This window comes from Dendrobates tinctorius, unplaced genomic scaffold, assembly GCF_039654945.1.
Source record: "Dendrobates tinctorius isolate UK_male_01 unplaced genomic scaffold, ASM3965494v1 ptg000060l, whole genome shotgun sequence".
Taxonomy (NCBI): domain Eukaryota; kingdom Metazoa; phylum Chordata; class Amphibia; order Anura; family Dendrobatidae; genus Dendrobates; species Dendrobates tinctorius.
Window position 1 is genome coordinate 4,009,495 of NW_027361728.1, and position 20,250 is coordinate 4,029,744.

The 20,250-nt window shown below is 49.3% G+C and overlaps 1 protein-coding gene across 3 annotated transcripts in view; it reads right to left on the bottom strand.

Moving 5' to 3' along the window:
• The window catches only part of LOC141092474 (probable cation-transporting ATPase 13A4), a 576,817-nt gene that overhangs the window by 189,412 nt on the left and 367,155 nt on the right, over positions 1 to 20,250 (bottom strand). For all 3 annotated transcript variants that reach the window (XR_012232812.1, XM_073578639.1, XM_073578640.1), the window contains exon 17: positions 19,721 to 19,838. Coding sequence is in view for 2 of the 3 variants with exons in the window: in XM_073578639.1 (XP_073434740.1) it covers positions 19,721 to 19,838 (118 nt within the window). In the remaining variant the exon portion in view is untranslated. The remainder of the gene's footprint in view (positions 1 to 19,720; positions 19,839 to 20,250) is intronic.

A 20,250-nucleotide genomic window follows, 5' to 3' on the forward strand; every position in this document is an offset into this window, starting at 1 on the left:
ACTGTTGATAAGCTCTGAAGCCACCAAGGAAGACACAGAAGAACCAAGTCAACGCCCAGTCAGAAGATCAGAAAGGCCAAACAAAGGCATCACAGCTAGGCGCCTTTCTTATATGGTCAGAAAACTTCCTAAACCAGTTTGGAATGTCAGAAGCCAAAGGTACGTCAACACCAATGGACCCGTCCTACTTAAAGTTGGAAGGAGAAGAAGATCTCCTACTCAGCAATGAGAGATACATACAAGCAGTGGGGGCGCTTCGGTATATTGCAACCACAACTCGTCTGGATATTACAGCCACAGTTAGAATTCTCTGCTGACATGTAAGCAAGCCACGCCAAAGAGACTGGAATGCAATTAAGAGAATTCTTCAATATCTTAAAGAAACTCAAAGGCTAAATCTTAAGCTACCTCCATCAGGCGTTCTCACTCTCAGAGGTTATGTGGATACTATTGTTGAGCATTCCGATACCGCAAGTATCGGGTATCGGCCGATATTCACTGTATCGGAATTCCGATACTGAGTTCCGATACTTTTAGCATATCGAATACCGGAATCGGAAGTTCCCATAATGCTATGAGCCAGTTTAATTTGATTCAGCCAATGACAATCCTCAGAAGTGTGGGCACATCCTGTTAGGCATGTAGGCATGTTAACTAATGGCATGGCTGTGATTGGCTGCTGAAATGATGTCATGATGCACTATAAAAGCCGCCGCAGCCGCCATTTCTGGTTCACTCTGCTGTGAATTCAGTTAGGGACAGGCTGCTGTTCAAGACTGTGAGGGACAGTTAGAGATAGCGATTGTCACAATCATAGTGTGTTTTACCTAGGCTACATAATCCACCACTGTAGCTTTCTTTTGCCTTGCAGCAGTGTTCACAGCTGTCTGCATGGTCTGTGTGAGTGCAGCTCACGCTGAGTAGTGTGTCCTGCAGCCTCGTCTGGTTGTAGGACGCTCAGCGTGTCACTGCCTCATACATATTTTTCTTTTTTTGCTGCTCATTTTTCATTCTCCTATTAGTGTGCACTGTGCATCCATCCGTATCCATATACGTTGGTTGCAAACACTATAGGAGTAGACAGCGGAGCCTCTCTGCAGCCTTTCAGTACTAGTGCCCAGTTTGCTGCACTGTTCACGGCTGTCTGAGAGGTCTCTGTGTGTGAGTGCAGCTCATGCTGAGTAGTGTGTCCTTCAGCTACGTCTGGTTGTAGGCCGCTCACCGTGCGTCACTGCCTCACACATATTTTTCTTTTATTGCAGCTCATTTTTTATTCTCCTATTGGTGTGCATCCATCCATATCCATATACGGTGGTTGCAAACACTATAGGAGTAGACAGCGGACCCTCTCTGCAGCCTTTCAGTGCTAGTGCCCACTTATCTGCACTGTTCACGGCTGTCTGAGAGGTCTCTGACTGTGTGTGAGTGCAGCTCACGCTGAGTAGTGTGTCCTGCAGCTACGTCTGGTTGTAGGCCGCTCAGCGTGCGTCACTGCCTCACACATATTTTTCTTTTATTGCAGCTCATTTTTTATTCTCCTATTAGTGTGCATCCATCCGTATCCATCTACATTGGTTGGTTGCAAACACTATATAGGAGTAGATAGAGGAGCCTTTTTTTCTGGCTTGTGCTCTTCAGCTGCAGCCAGATTAGTATTACCCTATTTTTTGGAGCCTCATCTTTTGCATTGTAGGTTACCTTCCTGCATTGTAATAGCTCCAAAAAGTTAGTGATACTATCGCTTTCAAATCTTTGGTCACATCCTTTTAGTTTTTTAAAAAAAAAACCAACAAAATAAAGTTCACCAAACACTCCATTTGACAGTTGTGTAGGCCACATTAGCTCCTATTAAAGTGTAGTCCACACACACACTTCATAAAATTAGTGTTTCTTATACCTGTTACCAGCTGTTCAAGAATAAGCACACTAGGCCCCCCCTTTATACTTTTCTGCCTATCTTTATCAGTCTACCAAGATGAAGAAGGCATGGAGTAAGGCATGTGGGCGTGGGCATGGAGTTTCAGCAGGGAGAGGACATGGGGATTCTGCAGGGAGAGGACGTGGGGATTCTGCAGGGAGGGGACGTGGGGATTCAGTGCCTGCTGCGGGCACCAGTGAGTCAGCATCCCCCAGTTTTAGCAGGCAACAGTCCTTTATGCGCAGCTTTGTAGGACCTCGCCGTACCCACTGCTGCGGGAGGAACAAATTGAAGCCGTTGTCGAATGGATGGCAGCTAACGCATCGACTTCAATGACTTCCACGTTCTTTCAGGGCCAGAGCACTGAAGAGCAACCATCTGTCTCTTCACCACCTGCCAAAGTGCCCAGGCAGTCAGAGAGCCCTGGACAGGAGCCATCACAGTCTCTACTGCTGTTCTCTGAATCTGTTGGCTTGGAAGGAGGGGGACAGCCAAGCAGCATTCAAGAATGTGAAGAAGAGGGAGTATGCAGTGATGCGCAACTTCTTCGTCCCTCTGAATCTGAAGAGGCGGGTGGGCCAGTGTCTATGGTCAGCACACCTCAGTACGCATCAGATGATGACGAGACCCAGGTGCCACTTTCTGGTGTGTACGGTGCTGGCGGAACTACCCAGGAGAAGCAGGTGTTTGAAGAGGGGAGTGTAGATGATGAGGTCCTTGACCCATCATGGTGTGAGGAGCAAGGAGGTGGTGGAAGCAGCTCTGAGGAAGAGATTCCCCGAACGGCCAAAACAGGAGGGAGAGAGAGGGGGCAGACTTGGTTGCCTGTAGCCTCCACTTTGGCACCCATTAGCAGCAATCCTCTTCCAAAGCCAAAACGGGGGCTCCCAAGACTTGCAGTGCGTGGTCCTTTTTTGACACAGTTGCAGAAGACATTTGCTTTGTCAAATGCAAGCTGTGTCATCAGAAAGTCAAAAGAGGGAAAAATGTCAGCAACCTCAATGCCACAAATATGTGGAAACATGTGCGGACCAAGCACGAGCTGGAGTTACACAGACACACTGAAGACGTAGGCCAACGTACAGCACCACCTACCACCTCTTTAGCTCGTGTTGGGGCCTCTTCCTCCAGCTCACACACAGCTGGTTCGGCTTCCTCACAGGATCGCCAAGGAAGAACCTCTGGCACTGTTGTCCGGAGACCCAGTGACATTCCACCCACAGCACCACGTTCCCAGTCATCCTCACACTCCCAGGCCACTCTACAGCTATCGTTAGCACAGGCATGGGATAAAAGGCGGCCATACTCGGCAAACCATCCCTGAGCACAGGCTCTGAATGCTGGCATTGCCAAACTACTGGCCCTTGAAATGCTCTCATTCAGGCTGGTGGAGACTGACACCTTCCGGAACTTCATGGCATTGGCAGTCCCACAATACACCGTGCCCAGCCGCTTTTATTTCAGCAGGCAAGCCGTCCCTGCCCTGTAAAAACATGTGGGGGAAAAATAAAACATGCGCTACTAAACACCATCAGTAGCAAGGTCCACCTGACCACCGATGCGTGGACCAGTAACCATGGACAGGGACAATACCTTTCCCTCACTGCCTATTGGGTCAATGTTGTGGAGCCGGGTACAGATATGGAGAGTGGCGCTGTACGTGTTCTGCCAACTCCACGGATTGCAGGAATCCAGTCTCTACACATTGACTCCTCCTCAAGTTCCTCAGAAACAGCGCTGCAGGAGCCTGTTACGACCGATATGAGCACAGCCGTGGCCAAACATCAACAGGCCGTACTCAAATTAATGTCTTTGGGGAATCGAAGCCACACAGCGCAGGAGCTCTGGAATGCCATCAAGCAGGAGAGCGACGTGTGGTTTGTGCCAGCGAATCTCCAGCCGGGCTTGGTAGTGTGTGACAATGGCCAAAATCTGGTGGCAGCTCTGGGCCTAGGCAACCTCACTCACATCCCATGTCTGGCACATGTGCTCAACTTGGTCGTGCAGCGCTTTCTGAGGGACTATCCGGATCTTGATGCACTGCTGCACAAGGTCCGCATAGAGTGCGCTCACTTGCGGCGTTCCAGCACGGCAAGATCGCGCCTTGCTGCACTGCAGCGCCGATTACGCCTTCCGGAACATCGCATCATATGTGACCTACCCACCAGGTGGAATTCAACATTACATACAGTATGTTGGAGCGGTTGTGTGAGCAGCAGGCAGCAGTCATGGAGTACCAGCTGCATCAGGCGCAAACAAGTCGCACTGTGCGCCGGTCATACTTCAGCACCACTGAGTGGGCCTCTATGAAGGACATCTGCCTCATTTTGCGTGCCTTCGATGATTCCACGCAGATGGCGAGTGCAGATGATACGCTAGTCAGCATGACTGTCCCCCTTATCTGCCTGCTCAAAAAACACTGCAAGCACTAAGGGAGGAGGTTTTGGAAGAGGTGGAGGATGAGGAGTCACAAATGCCATCTGCTTCTGGACAGTCTGCATTAGGTGGTTCCTCACAAAGGCCTAGGCAGGGGACACTTTGTGAGCAGGATGATGAGGACTCAATGGAGGAGGAAGACATCTCTCCAGAGGAGGGAGGTACACAATGCTCTAGTCAGTATGTACAGCAAGGGTGGGGTGATGCAGAGCAGGCAGAGATGACGACTCAAGCAGGGGACAGCGTTTCTTTGGCAGTTGGGAGTCTGCAGCACATGGTTTATTTCATGCTGCAGTGCCTGAGAAACGACCCCCGCATCGCCCACATTCTCAACACGACTGATTATTGGGTGTACATCCTCCTAGATCCTCGCTACCGGGACAACTTACAAAGCCTCATATCACCATTGAACCGGGAGCGTAAACTGCAGGAGTACCATGACACACTGGTGCAGTCCATCGTGTTCTCCATTCCACCCGACAGCAGTGCTGCTAGTGCTTTACAAAGCAGCTTTGTGCCTCGAGGCAGTGGAGGAAGCTCGGCACAAAGAGGGAGCAGAGGCAGCGCCTCAGCACAAGGCAAGACCACTATGGCCCAAATGTGGCAAAGTTTTGTGTGTCCGCCACAAATGTCTACACCATCACAGACGGCTCCAGTCAGCAGGAGGCAACGTTTCCGTCAGATGGTGACAGACTACATGTCTTGCCCTGTCAGTGTACTCCCAGTTGGCTCTTCCCCCTTCAAGTTTTGGGTCTCAAAGCTGGATACATGGCCAGAGCTTAGCCAGTATGCATTGGAGGTGCTGGCTTGCCCTGCTGCCAGTGTATTATCGGAACGTGCCTTTAGTGCCGCAGGTGGTGTACTAACAGACCGTCGACTCGACTATCCTCCGATAACATTGACCGGCTTAAATTTCTGAAAATGAACAAGGCCTGGTTCTTGCCAGAATTTGCCAGTCCTCTACCAGAATAAATAATTGGTTGGCAACAGGATCCAGGTCTCCTGTTGTGTTCATGTTTCTACCACCTGAACTGTAATTGCTGAGCTTCAACACAGCCAGTTTTCGCTCAGAAGTGCCGTCTGCACAGAGAAAATCACTAGCTCCTGTGTTAGTGGGGTTCAGTAACGCCATCTGCTCCCCTGCTGTGTGGACTGAAAAGTCTCCTGCTCCCTCCACAATCGAACTACTACTGATTTTTCACCGTGCTCCACTATGGCCTCTGGCGCCACTGTCTCTAGTATTTCCCCTGGCCTCCAACCTCGCCTGTTGCTGCTCTGAAGTGGCGCCTGCACAATCCACACTTGTTCCTGTGTTACTGGGGCTCAGTCACATCAGTTGATCCCCTGATGTGTGTTCGGCAAAGTCTCCTGCTCTGTACACATTCCAATTACTAGTAGTAGGAATGTGGACAGAGCAGGAGACCTTGCAGGACACACATCAGGGGATCAACTGACGTGACTGAGCCCCAGTAACACAGTAACAAGTATGGATTGTGCAGATGCCACTTCAGAGCAGCAACTGGCAGGGATGGAGGCCAAGGGAAATACTAGAGACAGTGGAGTCAGAGGCCATAGTGGAGCACGGTTACAATCAGTAGTAGTCTACAACCTATATCAAATTTGCTGCAAGTTGGCCTCCGCCTGCTGCATGATTGATCCTGGGCTTCAACACAGCCAGTTGTCGCTCGGAAGTGCTGTCTGCACAGAGAAAAACACTAGCTCCTGTGTTAGTGGGGTTCAGTAACGTCTGCTGTTCCCCTGCTGTGTGGACGACAAAGTCTCCTGCTGTCTCCACATTAAAAAACCATCAGGCCTCAGCCTGCTCCATGCTTGATCCTGGGCTCCAACAACGCCAGTTAGTGTTCAGAAGTGCCATCTTCACAGAGAAATACACTAGCTCCTGTGTTAGTGGGGTTCAGTAACGTCTGCTGTTCCCCTACTGTGTGGACAACAAAGTCTCCTGCTGCCTCCACATTCAAAAACCATCAGGCCTCTGCCTGCTCCATGCTTGATCCTGGGCTCCAACAACGCCAGTTGGTGTTCAGAAGTGCCGTCTTCACAGAGAAAAACACTAGCTCCTGTGTTAATGAGGTTCAGTAACGTCTGCTGTTCCCCTGCTGTGTGGATGACAAAGTCTCCTGCTGCCTCCACATTCAAAAACCATCAGGCCTCAGCCTGCTCCATGCTTGATCCTAGGCTCCAACTACGCCAGTTGGTGTTCAGAAGTGCCATCTTCACAGAGAAAAACACACTAGCTCCTGTGTTAGTGGGGTTCAGTAACGTCAGCTGTTCCCTTGCTGTGTGAACGACAAAGTCTCCTGATGCCTCCACATTCAAAAACCATCAGGCCTCTGCCTGCTCCATGCTTGATCCTGGGCTCCAACAATGCGAGTTGGTGTTCAGAAGTATCGTCTTCAAAGAGAAAAACACTAGCTCCTGTGATAGTGGGGTTCAGTAACGTCTGCTGTTCCCCTGCTGTGTGGACGACAAAGTCTCCTGCTGCCTCCACATTCAAAAACCATCAGGCCTCAGCCTGCTCCATGCTTGATCCTGGGCTCCAACAACGCCAGTTGGTGTTCAGAAGTGCCATCTTCACAGAGAAAAACACACTAGCTCCTGTGTTAGTGGGGTTCAGTAACGTCAGCTGTTCCCTTGCTGTGTGAACGACAAAGTCTCCTGCTGCCTCCACATTCAAAAACCATCAGGCCTCAGCCTGCTCCATGCTTGATCCTGGGCTCCAACAACGCCAGTTGGTGTTCAGAAGTGCCATCTTCACAGAGAAAAACACACTAGCTCCTGTGTTAGTGGGGTTCAGTAACGTCAGCTGTTCCCTTGCTGTGTGAACGACAAAGTCTCCTGCTGCCTCCACATTCAAAAACCATCAGGCCTCTGCCTGCTCCATGCTTGATCCTGGGCTCCAACAATGCCAGTTGGTGTTCAGAAGTATCGTCTTCACAGAGAAAAACACTAGCTCCTGTGATAGTGGGGTTCAGTAACGTCTGCTGTTCCCCTGCTGTGTGGACGACAAAGTCTCCTGCTGCCTCCACATTCAAAAACCATCAGGCCTCAGCCTGCTCCATGCTTGATTCTGGGCTCCAACAACGCCAGTTTCTGTTCAGAAGTGCCGTCTTCGCAGAGAAAAACACTAGCTCCTGTGTTAGTGGGGTTCAGTAACATCAGCTGTTCCCCTGCTGTGTGGACGACAAAGTCTCCTGCTGCCTCCACATTCAAAAACCATCAGGCCTCTGCCTGCTCCATGCTTGATCCTGGGCTCCAATAAAGCCAGTTGGTGCTCAGAAGTGCCGTCTTCACAGAGAAAAACACGCTAGCTCCTGTGTTATTGGGGTTCAGTAACGTCAGCTGTTCCCCTGCTGTGTAGACAACAGTCTCCTGCTGCCTCCACATTCAAAAACTATCAGGCCTCTGCCTGCTCCATGCTTGATCCTGGGCTCCAACAACGCAAGTTAGTGTTCAGAAGTGCCGTCTTCACAGAGAAAAACACTAGCTCCTGTGTTAATGAGGTTCAGTAACGTCTGCTGTTCCCCTGCTGTGTGGACGACAAAGTCTCCTGCTGCCTCTACATTCAAAAACCAACAGGCCTCAGCCTGCTCCATGCTTGATCCTGGGCTCCAACACCGCCAGTTGGTGTTCAGAAGTGCCGTCTTCACAGAGAAAAACACACTAGCTCCTGTGTTAGTGGGGTTCAGTAACGTCAGCTGTTCCCCTGCTGTGTGGACGACAAAGTCTCCTGCTGCCTGCACATTCAAAAACCATCAGGCCTCTGCCTGCTCCATGCTTGATCCTAGGCTCCAATAACGCCAGTTGGTGTTCAGAAGTGCTGTCTTCACAGAGAAAAACATGCTAGCTCCTGTGTTAGTGGGGTTCAGTAACGTCTGCTGTTCCCCTACTGTGTGGACAACAAAGTCTCCTGCTGCCTCCACATTCAAAAACCATCAGGCCTCTGCCTGCTCCATGCTTGATCCTGGGCTCCAACAACGCCAGTTGGTGTTCAGAAGTGCCGTCTTCACAGAGAAACACACTAGCTCCTGTGTTAATGAGGTTCAGTAACGTCTGCTGTTCCCCTGCTGTGTGGATGACAAAGTCTCCTGCTGCCTCCACATTCAAAAACCATCAGGCCTCAGCCTGCTCCATGCTTGATCCAGAGCTCCAAGAACACCAGTTGGTGTTCAGAAGTGCCGTCTTCACAGAGAAAAACACACTAGCTCCTGTGTTAGTGGGGTTCAGTAACGTCAGCTGTTCCCTTGCTGTGTGAACGACAAAGTCTCCTGCTGCCTCCACATTCAAAAACCATCAGGCCTCTGCCTGCTCCATGCTTGATCCTGGGCTCCAACAATGCGAGTTGGTGTTCAGAAGTATCGTCTTCACAGAGAAAAACGCTAGCTCCTGTGATAGTGGGGTTCAGTAACGTCTGCTGTTCCCCTGCTGTGTGGACGACAAAGTCTCCTGCTGCCTCCACATTCAAAAACCATCAGGCCTCAGCCTGCTCCATGCTTGATCCTGGGCTCCAACAACGCCAGTTGGTGTTCAGAAGTGCCGTCTTCACAGAGAAAAACACACTAGCTCCTGTGTTAGTGGGGTTCAGTAACGTCAGCTGTTCCCTTGCTGTGTGAACGACAAAGTCTCCTGCTGCCTCCACATTCAAAAACCATCAGGCCTCTGCCTGCTCCATGCTTGATCCTGGGCTCCAACAATGCCAGTTGGTGTTCAGAAGTATCGTCTTCACAGAGAAAAACACTATCTCCTGTGATAGTGGGTTTTCAGTAACGTCTGCTGTTCCCCTGCTGTGTGGATGACAAAGTCTCCTGCTGCCTCCACATTCAAAAACCATCAGGCCTCAGCCTGCTCCATGCTTGATTCTGGGCTCCAACAACGCCAGTTTGTGTTCAGAAGTGCCGTCTTCGCAGAGAAAAACACTAGCTCCTGTTTTAGTGGGGTTCAGTAACATCAGCTGTTCCCCTGCTGTGTGGACGACAAAGTCTCCTGCTGCTTCCACATTCAAAAACCATCAGGCCTCTGCCTGCTCCATGCTTGATCCTGGGCTCCAACAACACCAGTTGGTGTTCAGAAGTGCCTTCTTCACAGAGAAAAACACTAGCTCCTGTGTTAGTGGGGTTCAGTAACGTCAGCTGTTCCCTTGCTGTGTGAACGACAAAGTCTCCTGCTGCCTCCACATTCAAAAACCATCAGGCCTCTGCCTGCTCCATGCTTGATCCTGGGCTCCAACAATGCCAGTTGGTGTTCAGAAGTATCGTCTTCACAGAGAAAAACACTATCTCCTGTGATAGTGGGTTTTCAGTAACGTCTGCTGTTCCCCTGCTGTGTGGATGACAAAGTCTCCTGCTGCCTCCACATTCAAAAACCATCAGGCCTCAGCCTGCTCCATGCTTGATTCTGGGCTCCAACAACGCCAGTTTGTGTTCAGAAGTGCCGTCTTCGCAGAGAAAAACACTAGCTCCTGTTTTAGTGGGGTTCAGTAACATCAGCTGTTCCCCTGCTGTGTGGACGACAAAGTCTCCTGCTGCTTCCACATTCAAAAACCATCAGGCCTCTGCCTGCTCCATGCTTGATCCTGGGCTCCAACAACACCAGTTGGTGTTCAGAAGTGCCTTCTTCACAGAGAAAAACACTAGCTCCTGTGTTAGTGGGGTTCAGTAACATCAGCTGTTCCCCTGTTGTGTGGACGACAAAGTCTCCTGCTGCCTCCACATTCAAAAACCATCAGGCCTAAGCCTGCTCCATGCTTGATCCTGGGCTCTAACAATGCCAGTTGGTGTTCAGAAGTGCCGACTTCACAGAGAAAAACACTAGCTCCTGTGTTAGTGGGGTTCAGTAACGTCTACTGTTCCCCTGCTGTGTGGATGACAAAGTCTCCTGCTGCCTCTACATTCAAAAACCATCAGGCCTCAGCCTGCTCCATGTTTGATCCTGGGCTCCAACACCGCCAGTTGGTGTTCAGAAGTGCCGTCTTCACAGAGAAAAACACACTAGCTCCTGTGTTAGTGGGGTTCAGTAACGTCAGCTGTTCCCCTGCTGTGTGGACGACAAAGTCTCCTGCTGCCTCCACATTCAATAACCATCAGGCCTCAGCCTGCTCCATGCTTGATCCTGGGCTCCAACAACGCCAGTTGGTGTTCAGAAGTGCCGTCTTCACAGAGAAAAACACTAGCTCCTGTGTTAATGAGGTTGAGTAACATCAGCTTTTCCCCTGCTGTGTGGATGACAAAGTCTCCTGCTGTCTCCACATTCAATAACCATCAGGCCTCAGCCTGCTCCATGCTTGATCATGGGCTCCCACAATGCCAGTTGGTGTTCAGAAGTGCCGTCTTCACAGAGAAAAACACTAGCTCCTGTGTTAATGAGGTTCAGTAACATCAGCTGTTCCCCTGCTGTGTGGATGACAAAGTCTCCTGCTGCCTCCACATTCAAAAACCATCAGGCCTCTGCCTGCTCCATGCTTGATCCTGGGCTCCAACAACGCCAGTTGGTGTTCAGAAGTGCCGTCTTCACAGAGAAAAACACTAGCTCCTGTGTTAATGAGGTTCAGTAACGTCTGCTGTTCCCCTGCTGTGTGGATGACAAAGTCTCCTGCTGCCTCCACATTCAAAAACCATCAGGCCTCAGCCTGCTCCATGCTTGATCCTGGGCTCCAACAACGCCAGTTGGTGTTTAGAAGTGCCGTCTTCACAGAGAAAAACACACTAGCTCCTGTGTTAGTGGGGTTCAGTAACGTCAGCTGTTCCCTTGCTGTGTGAACGACAAAGTCTCCTGCTGCCTCCACATTCAAAAACCATCAGGCCTCTGCCTGCTCCATGCTTGATCCTGGGCTCCAACAATGCCAGTTGGTGTTCAGAAGTATCGTCTTCACAGAGAAAAACACTAGCTCCTGTGATAGTGGGGTTCAGTAACGTCTGCTGTTCCCCTGCTGTGTGGACGACAAAGTCTCCTGCTGCCTCCACATTCAAAAACCATCAGGCCTCTGCCTGCTCCATGCTTGATCCTGGGCTCCAACAACACCAGTTGGTGTTCAGAAGTGCCTTCTTCACAGAGAAAAACACTAGCTCCTGTGTTAGTGGGGTTCAGTAACATCAGCTGTTCCCCTGTTGTGTGGACGACAAAGTCTCCTGCTGCCTCCACATTCAAAAACCATCAGGCCTCAGCCTGCTCCATGCTTGATCCTGGGCTCCAACTATGCCAGTTGGTGTTCAGAAGTGCCAACTTCACAGAGAAAAACACTAGCTCCTGTGTTAGTGGGGTTCAGTAACGTCTGCTGTTCCCCTGCTGTGTGGATGACAAAGTCTCCTGCTGCCTCTACATTCAAAAACCATCAGGCCTCAGCCTGCTCCATGCTTGATCCTGGGCTCCAACACCGCCAGTTGGTGTTCAGAAGTGCCGTCTTCACAGAGAAAAACACACTAGCTCCTGTGTTAGTGGGGTTCAGTAACGTCAGCTGTTCCCCTGCTGTGTGGACGACAAAGTCTCCTGCTGCCTCCACATTCAAAAACTATCAGGCCTCTTCCTGCTCCATGCTTGATCCTGGGCTCCAACAATGCAAGTTGGTGTTCAGAAGTGCTGTCTTCACAGAGAAAAACACTAGCTCCTGTGTTAATGAGGTTCAGTAACAGCAGCTGTTCCCCTGCTGTGTGCATGACAAAGTCTCCTGCTGCCTCCACATTCAATAACCATCAGGCCTCAGCCTGCTTCATGCTTGATCATGGGCTCCAACAACGCCAGTTGGTGTTCAGAAATGCCGTCTTCACAGAGAAAAACACACTAGTTCCTGTGTTAGTGGGGTTCAGTAACGTCAGCTGTTCCCCTGCTGTGTGAACGACAAAGTCTCCTGCTGCCTCCACATTCAAAAACCATCAGGCCTCTGCCTGCTCCATGCTTGATCCTGGGCTCCAACAATGCCAGTTGGTGTTCAGAAGTATCGTCTTCACAGAGAAAAACACTAGCTCCTGTGATAGTGGGGTTCAGTAACGTCTGATGTTCCCCTGCTGTGTGGACGACAAAGTCTCCTGCTGCCTCCACATTCAAAAACCATCAGGCCTCAGCCTGCTCCATGCTTGATCCTGGGCTCCAACGCCAGTTGGTGTTCAGAAGTGCCGTCTTCGCAGAGAAACACACTAGCTCCTGTGTTAGTGGGGTTCAGTAACATCAGCTGTTCCCCTGCTGTGTGGACGACAAAGTCTCCTGCTGCTTCCACATTCAAAAACCATCAGGCCTCAACCTGCTCCATGCTTGATCCTGGGCTCCAACAATGCCAGTTGGTGTTCAGAAGTGCCTTCTTCACAGAGAAAAACACTAGCTCCTGTGTTAGTGGGGTTCAGTAACGTCTGCTGTTCCCCTGCTGTGTGGATGACAAAGTCTCCTGCTGTCTCCACATTCAAAAACCATCAGGCCTCAGCCTTCTCCATTCTTGATCCTGGGCTCCAACACCGCCAGTTGGTGTTCAGAAGTGCCTTCTTCACAGAGAAAAACACACTAGCTCCTGTGTTAGTGGGGTTCAGTAACGTCAGCTGTTCCCCTGCTTTGTGGACGACAAAGTCTCCTGCTGCCTCCACATTCAAAAACCATCAGGCCTCTGCCTGCTCCATGCTTGATCCTGGGCTCCAACAACGCCAGTTGGTGTTCAAAAGTGCCGTCTTCACAGAGAAAAACACGCTAGCTCCTGTGTTAGTGGGGTTCAGTAACGTCAGCTGTTCCCCTGCTGTATGGACGACAAAGTCTCCTGCTGCCTCCACATTCAAAAACCATCAGGCCTCAGCCTGCTCCATGCTTGATCCTGGGCTCCAACAATGCCAGTTGGTGTTCAGAAGTGCCGTCTTCACAGAGAAAAACACACTAGCTCCTGTGTTACTGGGGTTCAGTAACGTCAGCTGTTCCCCTGCTGCGTGGACGACAAAGTCTCCTGCTGCCTCCAAAATCACGCTACATCTTATTTTCTACTCGCTCCAAGTAGATAAAGAAAAAAAGTAGCATACTCCAGCATACCTGCTATATGGGGAATATATCATAATAAAGGCAATATAGCAACAAAATACCCCATAATATTCACAGTGCTGTGGACTGTACACAGACCAATTGTCAAACTGACATGAGAGGAGAGGGAAGATAAAAACCTTCCAAAACGACAATAAAGGTCAACATATATAAAATTTATTTATTGAAAGAACACGCGCGTCGGGGAGGGCACCGGATCTCTTCTCTTGCCTGCGTGCACTTGCACATACTTGGTATGTAGGACGTACTCATTGTGTATTACATGGTTATCTTCAGTGTATCTATGTGCTATCACTGTTCAATTGAGTATGCTATGTTCTTTCATTGTATATGGAATGATGGTGATATTTTTCTGTCCCCCTTATATGGGTATATTGAAGCAGCATGTGTAGACTACGGTGCCTTTTTGTGACAAGCTATCAGCTATCATTTTAAATCTGTATTGTTCCTTGCCCTGTGTCCAATTAAGCAATTTTATATATTTTGACCTTTATTGTCGTTTTGGAAGGTTTTTATCTTCCCTCTCCTCTCGCTCCAAGTAGGCCTCAGCCTGCTCCATGATTGATCCTGGGCTTCAACAGAGCCAGTTGTTGCTTGCAAGTGCCATCAGCACAGAGAGAAACACTAGCTCCTGTGTCAGTGGGGTTCAGTAACACCAGCTGCTCCCCTGCTGTGTGGATGACAAAGTCTCCTGCTGCCTACACAGTCACACTACTACTGATTTTTAACTGTGCTCCACTTAGGCCTCTGGCTCCACTGTCTCTAGTATTTCCCCTGGCCTCCAACCCCGCCAGTTGCTGCTCTGAAGTGGCGTCTGCACAATCCACACTTGTTCCTGTGTTATTGGGGCTCAGTCACGTCAGTTGATCCCCAGATGTGTGTCCGGCAATGTCTCCTGCTCTGTCCACATTCCCATTACTAGTAGCGGGAATGTGGACAGAGCAGGAGACCTTGCCGGATACACATCAGGGGATCAACTGACGTGACTGAGCCCCTGTAACCCAGGAACAAGTGTGGATTGTGCAGACGCCACTTCAGAGCAGCAACTGGCGGGGTTGGAGGCCAAGGGAAAAGCTAGAGACAGTAGAGCCAGAGGCTTAAGAGGAGCACGGTTACAATCAGTAGTAGTGTACAACCGATATAAAACTTGCTTCAAGTAGGCCTCAGCCTGCTCCATGATTGATCCTGGGCTTCAACACAGCCAGTTGTTGCTCGGAAGTGCCGTCTGAACATTGAAAAACACATGCTCCAGTGTGGGGTTCAGTAACGCCAGCTGCTCCCCAGCTGTGTGGACAACAAAGTCTCCTGCTGCCTCCAAAATCACACTACATCTTATTTACTACTCGCTCCAAATAGGCCTCAGCCTGCTGCATGATTGACCCTGGGCTCCAACATCGCCAGTTGCTGCTCAGAAGTGTCTTTGGCACGGGTACTCCATCCTGCCCAGCCTGGTTCCAGCATGCCTGCTGTTTCCGAGGATTGTCAACGTCACTTTGCCACCAAAACGCTGTCCAGTCGTGTTGCGGTCGGGTTAGCCAACTCTATGGTGCCTGCAGTTTAGGTGCTCCCTATGTGGGCTGCGGGTTCTGGTAATAAAGGATGGTTCCGTAGTGCCAATAGGACAAGCATCCCCTGTAGGACTGAGGGTTTTGGTAACTGCGGCCAGCTCACGGCCTTGCAACGTTGTTTTTCAGGGGTAGCTTCTGCTACCCATTCGGGTTCCAGCACCGTCAGCTGGTCCTCGGCAGTGTCTTTGGCATGGGTACTCCCTCCTGCCCAACCTGGTTCCAGCACACCTGTTGTTTCCGGGTAGTATCAACGTCACTTTGCCACCAAAACGTCCAGTCGTGTTGCGGTCGGGTTAGCCGAGTCTATGTTGCCTGCATCTTAGGTGCTTCCTATGTGGGCTGCGGGTTCTGGTAATAAAGGATAGTTCCGTAGTGCCAATAGGACAAGCATCCCCTGTAGGACTGAGGGTTTTGGTAACTGCGGCCAGCTCGCGGCCTTGCAACGTTGTTTTTCAGGGGTAGCTTCTGCTACCCATTCGGGTACCAGCACCGTCAGCTGGTCCTCGGCAGTGTCTTTGGCACGGGTACTCCCTCCTGCCCAACCTGGTTCCAGCACGCCTGCTGTTTCCGGGTAGTATCAACGTCACTTTGCCACCAAAACGTCCAGTCGTGTTGCGATCGGGTTAGCCGGGTCTATGGTGCCTGCAGCTTCGGTGCTTCCTATGTGGGCTGCGGGTTCTGGTAATAAAGGATGGTTCCGTAGTGCCAATAGGACAAGCACCCCCTATAGGACTGTGGGTTTCGGTAACTGCTGCCGGCTCGCGGCCTTGCAACGTTGTTTTTCAGGGGTAGCTTCTGCTACCCATCCGGGTTCCAACACCGTCAGCTGGTCCTCGGCAGTGTCTTTGGCACGGGTTCTCCCTCCTGCCCAACCTGGTTCCAGCACGCCTGCTGTTTCCGGGTAGTGTCAACGTCACTTTGCCACCAAAACGTTGTCCAGTCGTGTTGCGGTCGGGTTAGCCGAGTCTATGGTGACTGCAGTTTAGGTGCTTCCTATGTGGGCTGTGGGTTCTGGTAATAAAGGCTGGTTCCGTAGTGCCAATAGGACAAGCACCCCCTGTAGGACTGTGGGTTTCGGTAACTGCAGCCGGCTTGAGGCCTTGCAACGTTGTTTTTCAAGGGTAGCTTCTGCTAGCCATCTGGGTTCCAGTTCCGTCAGCTGGTTCTCGGCAGTGCCTTTGGCCTAGATGCCTCCTTCTCGGTATCCGAGTTCCAGCAACGTCTGCTGGTCCTTGGTAGTGCTTTGTAGCACAGGTTCCTCCTGCTTAGTAACCGGGTTCAAGCACCGTCAGCTAGTCCACGGTTGTGCCATTGGCTCTTGTTCCTTCTGCTGCCACTCTGGGTACCAGCACCGTCAGCTGGTTCTCGGTAGTTCCATTGACTCTTGTAGCTTCTGCTACCCATCCAGGTTCCAGCACCGTCAGCTGGTTCTCGGCAGTGCCTTTGGCCTAGGTGCCTCCTTCTCGGTATCCGAGTTCCAGCAACGTCTGCTGGTCCTTGGTAGTGCTTTGTAGCACAGGTACCTCCTGCTTAGTAACCGGGTTCCAGCACCGTCAGCTGGTCCACGGTTGTGCCATTAGCTCTTGTTCCTTCTGCTGCCAATCTGGGTACCAACACCATCAGCTGGTTCTCGGTAGTTCCATTGACTCTTGTAGCTTCTGCTACCCATCCGGGTTCCAGCACCGTCAGCTGGTTCTCGGCAGTGCCTTTGGCCTAGGTGCCTCCTTCTCGGTATCCGAGTTCCAGCAACGTCTGCTGGTCCTTGGTAGTGCTTTGTAGCACAGGTTCCTCCTGCTTAGTAACCGGGTTCCAGCACCGTCAGCTGGTCCACGGTTGTGCCATTGGCTCTTGTTCCTTCTGCTGCCACTCTGGGTACCAGCACCGTCAGCTGGTTCTCGGTAGTTCCATTGACTCTTGTAGCTTCTGCTACCCATCCGGGTTCCAGCACCGTCAGCTGGTTCTCGGCAGTGCCTTTGGCCTAGGTGCCTCCTTCTCGGTATCCGAGTTCCAGCAACGTCTGCTGGTCCTTGGTAGTGCTTTGTACACAGGTACCTCCTGCTTAGTAACCGGGTTCCAGCACCGTCAGCTGGTCCACGGTTGTGCCATTGGCTCTTGTTCCTTCTGCTGCCACTCTGGGTACCAGCACCGTCAGCTGGTTCTCGGTAGTTCCATTGACTCTTGTAGCTTCTGCTACCCATCCGGGTTCCAGCACCGTCAGCTGGTTCTCGGCAGTGCCTTTGGCCTAGGTGCCTCCTTCTCGGTATCCGAGTTCCAGCAACGTCTGCTGGTCCTTGGTAGTGCTTTGTAGCACAGGTACCTCCTGCTTAGTAACCGGGTTCCAGCACCGTCAGCTGGTCCACAGTTGTGCCATTGGCTCTTGTTCCTTCTGCTGCCACTCTGGGTACCAGCACCGTCAGCTGGTTCTCGGTAGTTCCATTGACTCTTGTAGCTTCTGCTACCAATCCAGGTTCCAGCACCGTCAGCTGGTTCTCAGCAGTGCCTTTGGCCTAGGTGCCTCCTTCTCGGTATCCGAGTTCCAGCAACGTCTGCTGGTCCTTTGTAGTGCTTTGTAGCACAGGTACCTCCTGCTTAGTAACCGGGTTCCAGCACCGTCAGCTGGTCCACGGTTGTGCCATTGGCTCTTGTTCCTTCTGCTGCCACTCTGGGTACCAACACCGTCAGCTGGTTCTCGGTAGTTCCATTGACTCTTGTAGCTTCTGCTACCCATGCGGGTTCCAGCACCGTCAGCTGGTTCTCGGCAGTTCCTCAGTGTTCTTGTACCTTCTGCTACTTTTCAAAGTACACGCTTGTGGAAATGGTTTTTGGTTCTCACTCTGGATCTCCCTGACGATGACCCTGAAGATGACAGCCCTGAAGACCACACCGAAGAAGACCAAAAAGATGACCCCGAAGAAGATGACCAAGAGGACAAAGAACATGAAGACAACCACCAAGATGCAGAACAACAAGAGACAGAAGAGCAAGAAGCAGAAAAACCAAAAGCAGAAAAACATTAAGCATAAGACTAAAAATCAGAGCAAATGATATTATCTAAATTATAAGCAGAAGAAGACTAAGCAGTGTATGGGGGTGAGTCTATTCCTCCTCGTGGTGCCCCTGGAAAATGCCTGCTGCTGCAGGCCAAACTGAACGCGGACAAATCCTGTTGTAAATCTTTTGTGACAGGCAGAACGGAAGGTTTAATCTTCAAACTTTTATAGACAACAACTACAGGAATGCCTGTCACAAATAAGAATATGATGAAGAAGAAGAATAGGAAGAAGATGAATAAGAAGAATATGAAGAATGTACAAAAAAAGAATAATAGGAAGAAGATGAAGAATGTAAAAAGAAGAATAATAGGAAGAAGGTGAAGAAGAAGAAGATGAATAAGGTGAAGAAGAAGTTGATGAAAAAGATGCTGCTGCTGAGGATGATGAAGGAGAAAGTGTTGGAGAAGTAAAAAAGAAGGTGAAGAGCATGGAAGTAGTGAAACATACATATCTAACAAAATATACAAAAGGTTAACATAGTCAATATCTTTGTAACTCCGAACATCTTTAAAAAAAAATGTATTCCTGCTATTCCATTTGATTGGGCTAAACCTCTATGCCTTTAATGTCACCTCCACCTCCCCCAATACATTCTACATTATTCTTAGTTGTTTTTCTTCATGTAGAATTAAACTACAAGGAAAGAAAGGGTTTTTTTAATTCCCATAATTCTGTTCCATTGACTTGAATGGGACGAATTGGCGATACCCGATACTTTTTTGATATTGGCCGATCCAATCCGATCCGATATTTTTCAATATCGGGTAGTATCGCTCAACACTAGTGGATACAGATTTGGCTGGAGATTCTAGTGACCAGAAATCAGCAAGTGCTTACTTGTTCAAGTTACTGCAATATTAAATTTGTTGGTCCAGTAGAAAACAAGTGTCAGTTCCATTATGTTGTACAGAAGCAGAATATATGTCTGCTGCTTATGCAAGTCAAAAAGTAATTTGGTTGAAAGACCTTTTGAAAGATTTTGGCAAGCCATTAGCTCAACCAACAGTTATCTATGAGGACAACCAAGGATGCATTAAACTTGCCAACAGTGAGAAGATTTGTGCAAGGATTAAGCACATTGATGTAAAACATCACCACTTATGTGACTTAGTGGAGCGTGGTGTACACAAGTTTGTTTATTACTAGTCTGACAAAATGATGGCAGATGGTATGACAAAGCCATTATCAAGAGCCAAGTTTGTGGGATTCAAAACCACAATGGGACTAACAGGATAAGTAGTTGTTGAGTGGAGGTGTTGGAATATGTTTGATGCAACAACTCCATTCCTGTCTATGACTGTTTAGTTGCTAGATTTGTATGCTGTTTATAAAGTTAGAACAGAAAAAAACTCCCACAAGCTCACACAGGGATAACATGTGACTGTATTTCCTGTTTTTACCTGTGTCTGTGTATGAGAGAAGCAGCCTGCTGCAGATGTGGCACAGATAGAGACACACAAATGATTTACTCCTGATTAAGCTTATCATATATTGTTCCTGATTGTTAATGAATAAACAAGTTCTGTTATCATACGCTTGGAGAGTATCATGAGTAATCCACTGGCAACACTACCTCAACAGCAGCTGAGTACAGATCCCTACAACCTGTTAATGAATTCAGTATGTCTTATTCCCACACATCACTTATTAAAACTAGCATACAAAACTCCAGTTTTAATAAAACGGGGCCTTAATACTGAAGCTTATATAAAAGTTATTGTTACCTGTCTGTGTCAAAAGACTTTGGCAGATCTTCTTTTTGCAGTGACCGACAAGCTAGCCCAATTACTCGGAAGCCTTGTACTGTGCAGTCATCAAGTTTCTCAGAGAAGTTGTCTGGAACTATTAAGAAAAGAAAAAACTACTCAAAATCAAAATTATCTAACGCCCTATAGACTGTAGCAAGATTACAGTTCTAGGAATTTAGGAATCTACATATTTTATATTTCTGGATATCATAGCAGACAGACTTCATAATTTCTTTTGTATTAGAAGTGAGTTTTTAATATTGCGCATATGCCAAATTGTGCCAAAATTATGTGCAAAAAATGCTGCATATTGAACCAGTAGATGGTATAAAGTTAGATAAATGTTGAAAGATGTACTGAAGTTAAAGCTTCTATTGCCCTACTTGTTGTTCTCAAAGAAATATCACAAGTAGGGCAGTATAAATATCTAAATTACCACAATTTGCATAACTATATATTCATAACCAATTCAGTTTTACCTATTGTGCAAACTTCCTCGTTTTGAA